The 11,982-nt window shown below is 32.3% G+C and overlaps 1 protein-coding gene across 1 annotated transcript; it reads right to left on the reverse strand.

Moving 5' to 3' along the window:
• Positions 1–4,518: 4,518 nt before the first annotated feature.
• Positions 4,519–11,134, reverse strand: LOC130641032 (uncharacterized). The gene is made up of 6 exons (XM_057447666.1): positions 9,180–11,134; positions 8,736–8,962; positions 8,153–8,369; positions 6,548–6,660; positions 5,231–5,322; positions 4,519–4,762 (listed from the first exon to the last, which is right to left on the reverse strand). The coding sequence occupies exons 1-5, from the start codon at positions 9,727–9,729 to the stop codon at positions 5,290–5,292; spliced, it is 1,140 nt and encodes a 379-aa protein (XP_057303649.1). The 5' UTR covers positions 9,730–11,134; the 3' UTR covers positions 4,519–4,762; positions 5,231–5,289.
• Positions 11,135–11,982: the final 848 nt, after the last annotated feature.

The raw sequence follows: 11,982 nt of genomic DNA on the forward strand, positions 1-11,982 counted from the left end.
ATTGCTGTGATAAATGGTTAATTCGATCTTATAATTATCTCCTCAACTAATCAATAGCAAAAAACGATTTCGATCATTGCCCGTAAAATATATTTATATTTAATTCTGTTTTTACTTTGTCTTCTTGCGGTGAATATAACACTTCAATCTTCTATTTCGTTTTTGTTTAAATTTGGATCCACAAACTTTTAGGATTTTTAGTCTCTCCAGTTTCCATTTTTTACGGATGTCTTTCCATCCCTCTCTTTCGATGTTATTCATACTCCTCCTCCTCCCTATCTTTTCTTATTACTGTGTATCCTTTTATTGTGATGTTCTCTTGTTCAAGTGTGTTTTAGATATTTCGATTATATCTTTTATCTTCTATTATTTCCTTTAAACTTCCTACTTTTGACTTTACTCTTTTTGTTTTTAAATCCCATCTCTTTTGTTCATGCTTCTGTCAATCTGAGTTTTTTGTTCCCTAGCTTGTATTCTTCAGTTCTTTTTCATTTCAGTGCTTCCGTAATCTTAAGTGCTTTTTTATAGTTCTCTTCCATCTGTATTTTATATCTTTCTAATCTCTTTTTTCTTTTATCGTAGCTTAATATTTCACTATCTCCTTTAATATTTTCTTCAGTCCTTTTTTATGTTCTTCTTTGCCTCCTTTTATGTCAAGCTCAACATCTTTGTCTTTGTTCTCTATCAGCTCCTTCATCTCATCCTTCTTTTCCCTCAACTTTTTTACATCTGTTTTCCATCTTTTTTTAATATTGTAATCTCGTTTTTCATCTTCATTTTGTTGGTTTTTTATTTGTTATTTTCTCCCCTATTTCTGCGCTCTTTCCTCTGTGTTCTCTGTATACTCCTTTTAAGAAGTAGTATTTGTGTTCTTTATCACTCTCTTCTATTTCTGTCATCCATTTATATATTTTTTCGATTTCTGCTCCACATCATTCATGCAAATGAGACCAACTATGGCATGCGTCACACTCTCACTGCTTTCGAATTTTGTCTAACTTCTTTGTTTCGTTTTTTCTACCTGTCTTCTGCTCTCTCCTTTGTTGTTCTTACGACAGGACTCAGAATGAAGTCTCCTTCTTCTTCCTCTTTTCTCTTCCTACTATTACTTTTTCTTTCCATTGCTGTTTTTTACTTGTGTTCTTTCTTCTTCTCTACTTTCTACTTTTTACTTTTCACTGCTCCACTTTCTTCTCCTTCTAAGTCACTCTCTCCGTTTTTACCTTTTCTTGTTCTTAAAATTCTTCTCCTTTCTTTCTCGTCCTAAACTTAAAACTAAATTCTTCTTTTTTTATATTAGTTACTTGCTTCTCATAGTTTTTCCATTCACCATATATTCCTGATTTCTTCTCTTCCTTTACTGCATAAAAAATTTAATTTTTTTTTATTTTATTACATAGCTACTTCTTTTTTGCATCCTTTTCTTCATAAACTTTTATTTTGCTGCACTAAACGTTAATATTAATACAGGTAGCTAGTAGGGGCAAGCTAATGCAGTTACCAAATGCAGTATACTAATTAATAAATTTCAAGTCTTTTTTACCAATCTTTAAATTTCCTTTAGTTCTTCGCTTCTTGGCAGTATGTTAGTGATGAACGAAGTAGTTCTTCTTCAATATGACTTACACGCCTTATACTCGCCCGTCATGATCAGAGGTCTGATCGGGGTGAAGCATTGTCTGTTGAGAATGAAATACGGATGTGCCATGATAAATATTAACCTATATGTAACTATCGTAGTATTATTACTGTACTAGAAGAAATACAGGACACAATGGAAATTAATAGGATTAAAATGGGGAAAGAAAAGATCAACAAAAGACAACTGGCTATTTAATAATGACAATAATGGACAAAAACAGATCGATTAAAAGTAACACATATTGTTTGCGGATGCAGAAAATGGCTTTGATAAACTTGGACTAGAGGACTGTATCGCAGACCTAACAAAGATGGAATGAGAGAAAGGGAGGTAGCATTAATGTATAAACAAAAAAGCGATGATGAAAGTTATACACCACTTGGAGACGCATGCAAAATAAAAAGTATAAACTTGGTGAAGCAAGAAACAATATTTGGAACACAGCTATGCTGCAGCAGTACCTTAAAGTGAAAGAAGTAGAAGAAAAGTCACCAAAATCAATCATATAACCGAACATGGAATTGGGAACACTAGTTTTTTGTAGATGATATAGAAGCAGTTATGACGAAAAAGACAATAAATGAAGTGGGAAAAACCTTACCTTAGAAGTTAAAATAAATAAAAAATTTACTTGCAACATAGAAAAGACAAAATACATGGTAATAAGAACTGGTAGATAAGAAAAAAAAAGCAGTAATATAGACATACTGACGAAAAAGGGGTAGACAAAACATAAATACCGGAGGAATTGGATTGGACAGGATGAAACGATCGAGGCACAGACAGATGAATTGGAAAAGCAAATTGAAGCAACTATAAATAAAGCTAGCAAGATTAGAAAGGAAGAACTAGTTGGGAAAATGACCACAGAAACCAGACTGCTATTGTATAAAAAAATTTGTAATAGGCTCGACAATATAGAATGTTAGACGGAAATAACAAAAAGGCAAAGAAAGAGGCTGAAAGCAATGAAGGAAAAAATAGTGGAAAAAACTACTAAAACTTCCAATAACAAGACCATACACGGAACTAGTGAATGAAATGGGCTTATTAGCCACGGGGAGAAGAATTACCAATCAAAGATTGATGCTGTATCAAAATATGATTAAGTCTGAAGATAAAGGGCTTGAAAAGCAGATAATAGAAGACCAAAAGAAAAGTGGACAGAGTGGATGATGTAAGGAGAATTAGAATGTAACTTGGCAATGTTAAAGCTATGACGAAATCAGAATGAAAGAAGCATATCAAGGAAAAGATTGAGGAAGAACTACAAAGGACATGGAAGAAACAATTAGACATAGAAGAAGCCTGGTAGAATGGATATTTTTCTCGATTTTCTAATTTTGTAGACAAATATCTTGGCCAATTCTTGTTGTTAAAAGCTTAGAATACACATTAAGCGATGTCTAAATTCGTTTTTCAAATGATTGGTAATCTGTTTTAAGCTAGCTAATACATTCGTAATTTTGCGTACCTTTGGAATACAGCTTCAAAGCTTTGCACTCACTGCAAGCGCTTTTGTTGATACTTGAGCATATACTATGTGAAATGTTCAGAGACTCCGTTAAATTTCATATGTATTGTTTAACGACAGTGTTAATTTACCAGATTTTAGTCAAATAATAATACAAGTAATTTCGTTGTCGAATCATGCTGTATTGATTTCCCCTTTGGCCACTCTTTAAATCTTTTTTACAGAACAACTAACATGACTTTTAATATGAGGACCGCCATATTGGATTGATTTTGACTCAATAAAAAGTACTGGTCGTAGAAATTCTACACTGTCGAACACCATAATACATAAGTTGTGAAAAACAGTCCTCGCAATATACCTCGTCAATAGGCTGCCGATTAAATCTTGTTTGCCTCAGTAGTTTATGGCAGAGGTAGCAACACTCGTAGGCTTTTAAAACACATTGAACAAAACACAGCAAATCAGCAAAATATTATTTTTTTTTACTAAACATTTCAACATATTTTTAGTTTCATCAGGCGAGAGATATTTACAACGTTATTATAAGAAGCTATTTAACTTTATTCATAATGTGTCACTGACTGTAAATAATTGCACAGGAACATTTATAGTTTCTGTTAATGTAAGACATAACGATACAATTAAATGAAAGAAAAGTGTAACACTGAATCAATCCAACGACGCCGTGAGACACCGATTTCAATGATATATCAGATGATGAATGGACCTCCTTATCAGATCTTTTTGCTCAAAAGCTTGTTCACAATATGTTGGAAATCTTAAAAGGAAAAAAATGTTGTTGTTTTTTTATTTTAATAATGCTCTTAGCATCCTCTCGGCTATCAGAGACGCCTCGTTGACTGTTTTTTAACATAGAATAAACCAGCCAGGATAAAAAAACTACGCAACGACACGCGAAGATATTGTTACAAATAGTTCTGGCATGAAAATATTCCCTCATGATAAAGCCTTTGTTTGATTGGCAACAAAAAGACTAGAAAATGAGTCAGTAAGAAAAACTATTTGACAACAGCTACAGAGACAATATCGATTTGTTTTATTTTTTTTTTTGACGATACTCACGACGAAGGTGAATCTAAAATCACACAAATTTGGATGTGTTACAAAACTTATTCATAACATGCCTTAAAGTCTTCCTGGTGATCAAACAGGACGAGATTTTAGATACAATTTGCCTAGATTTTTGCCTTTGATATACAGTAAGTATAAATGTAGTTTACTGAACAATCTCTTCTTTACGGCAGCCGCCATATCACCTAAAAAATTAAAGCACTACTGATTTTTGCACAAAAGCACAGCAGAGAATCCAGTCATACGGAAACTAGCTTTCAAGGAAATAACAGCCACACTGAGCCATTACACAGAAGAAATTAAAAACTTTCTTTGTTGTAGTTAAGGCGTTTTATTATTTACCATACTTTATACATACAAAAAGTTTGAAACATATAAAAAACAGTGAAAAGGTATTAATAACGAAGTGTACCAATCGGAACAGAACTTCTTTGTAACCTACTAACATCCAGTTGGACGTCTACCCGTTGCTTCGGTCTGTATGTATCACTATGGGTGCTTTTAAATTCGCGGATGTTTGAGATTGGTTCACTGATATGCGATTTGATCAACTATAAAATCAAAATATTTGTGTGCATTAAGTTTGAACCGCTTTCGCTAGCTTTTTCTTCACAAAGAAGTATTTTCGCGAGTTTACTTTTTTCCTATTTCTAACGCCTTTTTTTTAGATCACGTAGCAGCCTTTAAATTTCGTTTTATCAATTTTTGACAATTACTCTTATTAGCCAAAAAAACAAATTAGTCAATTATCAAAAGCTATAGAACTCGGTTCATAATTTTTATTTTAAAAGTAAAAACACAACAAAAAGAAGCAATGTTTTGTCTCCTTAACACACGTTTTATTCTTAAAAGACGGTCAGTTTACACGTTATGACTTTAAAACACAGTTAGTCCACACGTTTTATCCTTAAAACACGGTCACTTTACAAGCTATCGTCTTTTCAGCAAGTTTACACTAGCTTGTAAAGACAGACAGTCTACACAACCTGTCTTTGCAAATTACAACAGTCAACACTTACATTTTCTAAGCCGGCAGCACTTGGAACAAGTTTCTTTACACCTTTTTTTGGAAGATATTCTAATCTATATGACGAAGATGCAGGTGCATTATCTAAAAAAAAAGAATAGTTTAAATAAGGTGTGTCAATATAATCATGGTGAACGCACCATCAAGAAATTGATTTTCTGCTTTATACATTCAAAACATTCTTGACTAGTAACAAGATGGTGATTTACAAAGTGGCGAACTCGACCTGTCAAGTCAAGATTAGCCTTAGCTACATGTTTGCTTTCTCCACATCAATAACTTGAAGTGTTATTATGGAACAAAAATTGCGATCGTTGTGAAAAGCAACATGGATAATCACAACTGGTCTAGAGCCCATTCACCCATAAACAAATATATCAATTTTTTACATTAATTAAACAAAAGATTTACAGACAAAAAAAATTTAAATATGTAAGCTTTCAAACTACAAAAATACTATATATACTAACTGAAAATTACACACCATAAAATTTGAGAGGAATACTGCTATGGCTTCTATCTGCACAAACTTTTTTGTATTTACTAACTTTGAAAGGAAAACTTGTGTCCATAGTTGTTTTGTAAGAAGGTTTTAAAGAGTTGCCAAATGATATATCTGAAATAGTGTGAAGATTCGAGCCATCGACAATATGGCAGCGATAGTCACGAGGAGGCTAAAATATCAAATATTTAATTGCATGCTGACCTGAAATATACTAATACCCTATATGCTTTTAAATAAAATTCTTGTCTAGATAACTTAAGATAAAGCAAAATGTTTAGCACAGAGTCAGAAATATGATGAACAGGATCAAACACTTAATTTCTCCCTTACACTCGAGGGTGGAGTAATTGTCTTGAAAAAATGTTTCACTGTTGAAGAAAACTGGTCCTCTTCATTAGGCTGAAAACACTACGCAAAACATACACAAAAACCATTAAAGGGGCGTTTAGACATCTCAGTAATCCATATCGTAAATAAGGCTAAGTATTTGTTTCAAAGTTATATTGCTTAAAGAATTCAAAACAACACAAAACTAGCTGTCCATATTACTGCCTGATTACTAATTTTTTGATTTACTTTCTCACTACTTGTGCAGAGTTCAAAGTTTCAAATCAGCAGACAACGCTTTGCAAACACTGTGTCCAAAGTGGGAATCGAAACAGCCTCTATACCACATACAACTTTATAAATACCAAAAACAAAAAGACTAAAAGCAAATTCTTGAGTAGAAGTGTACTTGTTTGCAAACATTTAGCTCCTTTTGCAGGAAGTGCAATGTTCTAACAAATATAATTGAATACATACTGCGGTATAATCAGTACGGTTAATGCTTGACATAGCTGCAAGCGAATCTGTACATACTTCAGGAACATTACTTTTTGATATAGTCGACTTTCTCATGGTTGAAGCATCACCTCCTTATAAAAAAAATTGAAATATAATGCTCTCGCGCAGTCCACAGTCTCTCTCTCTCTTTCTTTCGCTGTGAGTAGTACCAGGCAAATTCATGTGGATCGTTTTCCTGCCTAGCTAATAACACAAAGGCTTACTACAATAGCGAATTTGAGAAAAACCTTTTAGTTTGTGCACGTATCACTTCAGAAACACTGAAGTCTTAAACAGAATGAAGTACGCACTAAGAGACTTATATCTTATAATTTTGTTACTTACTTTAAATGTGACTTAACCCATCTTTGAAGTAGTCATTAAAATATGAATATACAGTAAAATATTAGTAACAAACGTGAAGATGAAGTGCAATAAAGATAGGGGAGGATAAGGAAAGGATCCGTACTACATTTGGGACTGCCATTTATTTTTAGGCTGTCATTAATTTCTAGTCAGAAAACATTTTTTGGAGAAACTCTAAAGCACATTTCATTTTAAAATCTCCAGATTTGCTTGCTGTTGAAAAAATGCAACTTCTGTTATATCAACTTTGGAATTTAATAACTGGAGTTACATACAGTTATATTAAAAAGGGAAGTTACCCCCAAAATATTTTTTTATAATATCAATAGAACAAAAGTAAATAGCTTCAAAATTTTAGTTTTGTTTTATACTTCAAACAAGAAAAATTTTACCTCCTTTTAAAGTAAAATATAAAAAAGCTGAATCAAGTGCGGTTTATGATATAATGTGTTTGAAAAGTTGTTCCTATAAAGAGAACGTTCAGTCAGAATGAACACAAATTCAAAACTTCTTTCTGCAAACTTCTTCTGATGATTCTTCTAGGTGCTTTTTTTACCTTCTCTGTTTTTTTTTTTAATTTAAAAAAAAATACTTTATAAAGTGAGTTAGTTAATTCTTTATGTGTTGTGCATGTTGAATTTTTCCTCCCTGCAATCTTTTTGCGTTTGACTGACATTTTTAATATATGGCCAAATAATCTTCCCTTATTTTGTTTTCCAATGTATATACCACAGCCTGCTTACAAATATTTCTAGGTATGTATTCTGAAAGTGGGCTTCATAGTACGCTGAGACACAATACACAATACACAAACAAGTTTGTCTTGTTGTGGTAATAATACTAATATTTTTTCTCAAAAGTTCTAACAGAAATAATAAACATGACAGCTGAAGGCTTAATTCAGCCCTTAAGCCTTTCACCTATACACAATCTTTAAAATTTTAGCTAGTTTATAATGAGAAGTTAATTTTTTTGGTGATTTCGTGATATGGACTTGCTGAATTATTATAAAAAGAACATTTTTTGGTTAAATTTCCCTTTAAAACAAAAAAAGCTTTTACATTTCTTAAATACAAAACAAAAACAAAAAAAATCACACTGTATTATTTTTAGACATAGTGAATTGTCAATGAGTTGATCATCAACATAAAAAAGTTTAAGGCTATTCTGTAACAGCAGACATAAGATTTTCTATTACAAACAGGCAGTACAACAAACCATTATGTCTTTTTTTAAAGGTGTAACAATCATCTGTAGTTGTTTGAAAACAATCAAGTCTGTTATCACCAATTTTAAAAGTTGTTCTCTGTAGATTAGATAAGGCTTTGTCTCGATCAAAAATTGCTGCAGAGACTTCAAACTTGTCTTTAAATGCTTCTTGGTGTGTAGACACAAGTGGAAGTTTATCACCGCATGGAAGCATAGTCTGAGGATACTAAAGAGAAAGGAAAATGCAGGTTATGGTTTATTATCTATGTAGTGTGAATCCATTTCCTTTTCTCCTCCACCCCCAATTATTTTCTATCTGACACAAATTTGGTACTTGCAACATCGTGATAAACAATGAAAAAATCAGAAGCAGGTAGGTAGGATTTTCTAATAGTAAACAAAAAGAAACACCATGACAAAAATACATATAAATACAACTTGTATAATAATTCAATGACATATCAAAACAATTTTCACATCTATTTAACACTAAGTAAAAAATATTTAATTTGTTAAAAGAACATCATTAACATCAACATTAATATTCTGTAACAGTATCATTTGTTTAACTTTAAAATATCAAAAAATAAACCTTTGTGCTGTTTGGAACAATAATCTTTTCCTTTCTACTATGCACAGGAAAAAACAGCCGACTCGATGTATTAAACATCTCTTCACACCCATGACTTCTAGGATCCCCTTGGATTGGTTTTGCGTCAGCAAATGTGTTGTTGAAGGTCTCTAGTCTTCTTGACAAAGGTTTGCTTTGAAAGTCCTGACAATAACTGCTTTCAGGCCATTTTTCTTTCCATATATCACCTTTAAACAAGGTTAAACAATTATCCATAACAATATTTATGCTCCATATGTACATGTAATGTCAACTTCTCAATTACTGACTTCAACAGAAATGTACCCCTCCTTATAAAACATCTTATTTAAACTCTTGCAGACAAAGCTAACTGTTCTCAGTAATGCCAGAAAGAAAAATACAAACTCCAAAAAATACTTCTTGAGTTTCTTTTTGTTGGCTTACCATGGCATATATGGCTTTCCATCAAATTAAATAGTTCATCATTCTTTGACAGTGGTTTTGCAGGATAATACACACCATGTGTCGTTCGAAAAGCTTCAATTCGATCATCTCTATCCATTTTAAAATTTGTTTTTGTCAATGAATTTTTAAAGTAATTATCATCTGGCACAACTTTTGGAACAAATTGCTGTCGCGTAACAGAGCATTGATCTAATATCCTGTTATCCTTATGCATGATTTCAGATGGTGGAGGAATTTTAACTGGTTCATGCTTACGTATATCTTGAGTAGTGTAGTCATTTTTAAACGTACTTTTATAAGCTAGGGGGTCTTTCTTTAACCATCGATTCTCATTACCAATATGGAAATGAGAAGACGCTAAAAACTCAATTCCAGTTTTAATTGGTGGAATTTTTACAGATGTCATTATCCTTAACTCTAAAAAAGTATATATACAGTAAACATAGGCAGATATCTCCAAGGATTTTAATTTAAAGGGTGGGGAGGAGGCACATTTAAAAACAGAACCTTGAAACCCTAATGATAACATAAGTATATTTATATATTAAGAAAATATATCTCTTTCCACCTGATTCACGTGTTAAGGCTCGTTTCCATTTTTCCCAATTTTTGCTCAATAGCTTTTCTGTTTGCGTGTGCGCATACAGACAATGTCTCTAATTTTGTCAAAGTGAGCAAGCGTTTATCAAAACACGTCATCTTTTTGTGCTGATGAAAACAGTCAAATAACTTTAATAAGAGGCTTAAGATTTAATACACAAGGTTAAACAATCAACTACGCAAATATATTCTTAAACAAGAAGTTGTGCTCAAAGCAGCAAACATCAAAGCAATTTTGATGTCATATATTTTCTTGTCGGAAAAGGCAGGAAATTCCATGATAAAAACTCGTTTTTAAAATATGAAGAAAAAAAATTAAAGGCCTCATAACACTCAAAATTTAACATAACTAAATTTAATTTAAAAAAGTTATATATTTCTTTCCATGAGTGAGATAAGCCCCATAAAAATATCTTTGTTTAGTGCATGTTTCTTTATGCATTATCTCGTTTAAAATTAAGTTACTGAAAACATAAATAAGATGTTTAATAGCGTCATAATTAATACTACGTTTACACTGATGCTACTTTCCCGCTTTCAACCAAGAATTCCGCTTTGATACAAAAACGCAAATATTAGAGATCAAAGATTACTGACTTATAGAAAATGTTTCGTTGTATCATGAGAAGCTTTTCCTTAAGAAGGAAGAAAAGTGAAAACATGCCTTAAGAAAAGAAAAAAAAAAGTGGACAAGAAAAAAAAAAACTCTGAAAACCTTGTTTGGACAGACGATGAGGTTCAACTATACTTCTTGAAACCGTGCTAGACTCTAAAAACATAAAAATATATACAATGGAATTGATTGGGAGATAATCAAGGAAAAGTATGACATCATGAAGAACAACTTTGTTTACTCTAATCCAGAGGAAGAAAAAAAAGAGGAGTTACCTCATGACAAAAGCGAATTTACAAAGGACAGAATGAGCATAAAAATAAAAGAATCTGTGTGATATACAGCAAAGCCCTCGATGGAGGCAGAAAAGTGACAAAGGGTGGTTGGGACATTTTTCGATATTATATGTCTTCAGCTACTGAGTCAATGGAGTCAGGGGTAGAAACTGTTGTTTCAAATCAAAGCGAGGAATCAATAGTTTGAGAAAGCTTATCTTTAATCAATTATAGATAGATTTGATGGACACAGGATTTTTGACTGATGAAGGAAGCAATGCTGATGAAAGTGAACCAACATCATCAACACCAGCAGTGGGCGTGGTTGCATCATCTCGTGAAAAAATGGAAGCAATGCTTAATGATAGGAGGAACAAAAAAATTACCAAGAAAATTCCACTCCAACAACAACTAACGATCGATATCTCAGGAAGAGCTTAACATAAAAGTTTGTCACATTCTTAATTTCCCTTTCCAATCAGAAGTTAGAACAGAACCGTTTATGAAATTTTCCCACTAAGCTGCTATTCGCCCTGCGTTTACCCAGCATCTACGTTGTTTACTTTTTTTAACCATTGACATGACTCGTTTATTCTCCATCAAAGACAACAATCGTTTATTGGTTTTCATTTGTAGTTGTCTGTTCCTCATAATCAGACTCATTAACATAAATTTCAACAGGGCAGACGCACAAGCAGAAACAAAAATGTAAGAAAAATATTGTAATAATTTTCTAAACGAATTTATATATACTATTCCTAAGTTTTTTTTTACTGATAAATGTTCATTTTTTGCTTATAAACACCATTCATACGTAGTGATTTCTTAAAAATCCAGTTTTCATGTGTTTACACAATGTAAAAATAGTTAAAAATGAGAAACTGAATGCAAACGAAAAAAAAGTTTTCAGATTAGATTGCTTTTGCAAATTTATCTGCTTTCATTAAAATTGTACCTCAAAGCCATTACAATGCATTTAAAATTTAAGACCAGATAACTTGGAAATGAGGTGGTGATGATGTCAGTCATTTTCAAGGTGTGGGTAACACTAGAGGCCACCTTAAATTAGAAGGTGGGGAATGTTAATTCATCAAAGCAGTTTCAACCTGCCGAAAACCTGTAATATAGTTTGGTACTGTTCTCTAGGATTTAGTTTTAAAGAACACTACCGTAGTGTTTCTTAAACATTCTTTGAAGACAGCCATCATATACCATCATATAGTTAGCACTAGCCTAGTTAACTAAGCTTTCGTCTTCGAGTTGATAAAATGAGTTTCTGATTTCCCGGTGGTAA

The sequence above is a fragment of the Hydractinia symbiolongicarpus genome, chromosome 1 (genome assembly GCF_029227915.1).
Source record: "Hydractinia symbiolongicarpus strain clone_291-10 chromosome 1, HSymV2.1, whole genome shotgun sequence".
Classification (NCBI taxonomy): domain Eukaryota; kingdom Metazoa; phylum Cnidaria; class Hydrozoa; order Anthoathecata; family Hydractiniidae; genus Hydractinia; species Hydractinia symbiolongicarpus.

Coding starts and splice junctions, on each gene's coding strand:
- LOC130641032 (XM_057447666.1), bottom strand. CDS start 9,729: ATGTTATCATTAGGGTTTCAAGGTTCTGTTTTTAAATGTGCCTCCTCC. Junction 8,370..8,735: donor TTGTTCCAAACAGCACAAAG/GTTTATTTTTTG, acceptor CTTTCTCTTTAG/TATCCTCAGACTATGCTTCC. Junction 5,323..6,547: donor ACCGTACTGATTATACCGCA/GTATGTATTCAA, acceptor CTTTTTTTTTAG/ATAATGCACCTGCATCTTCG.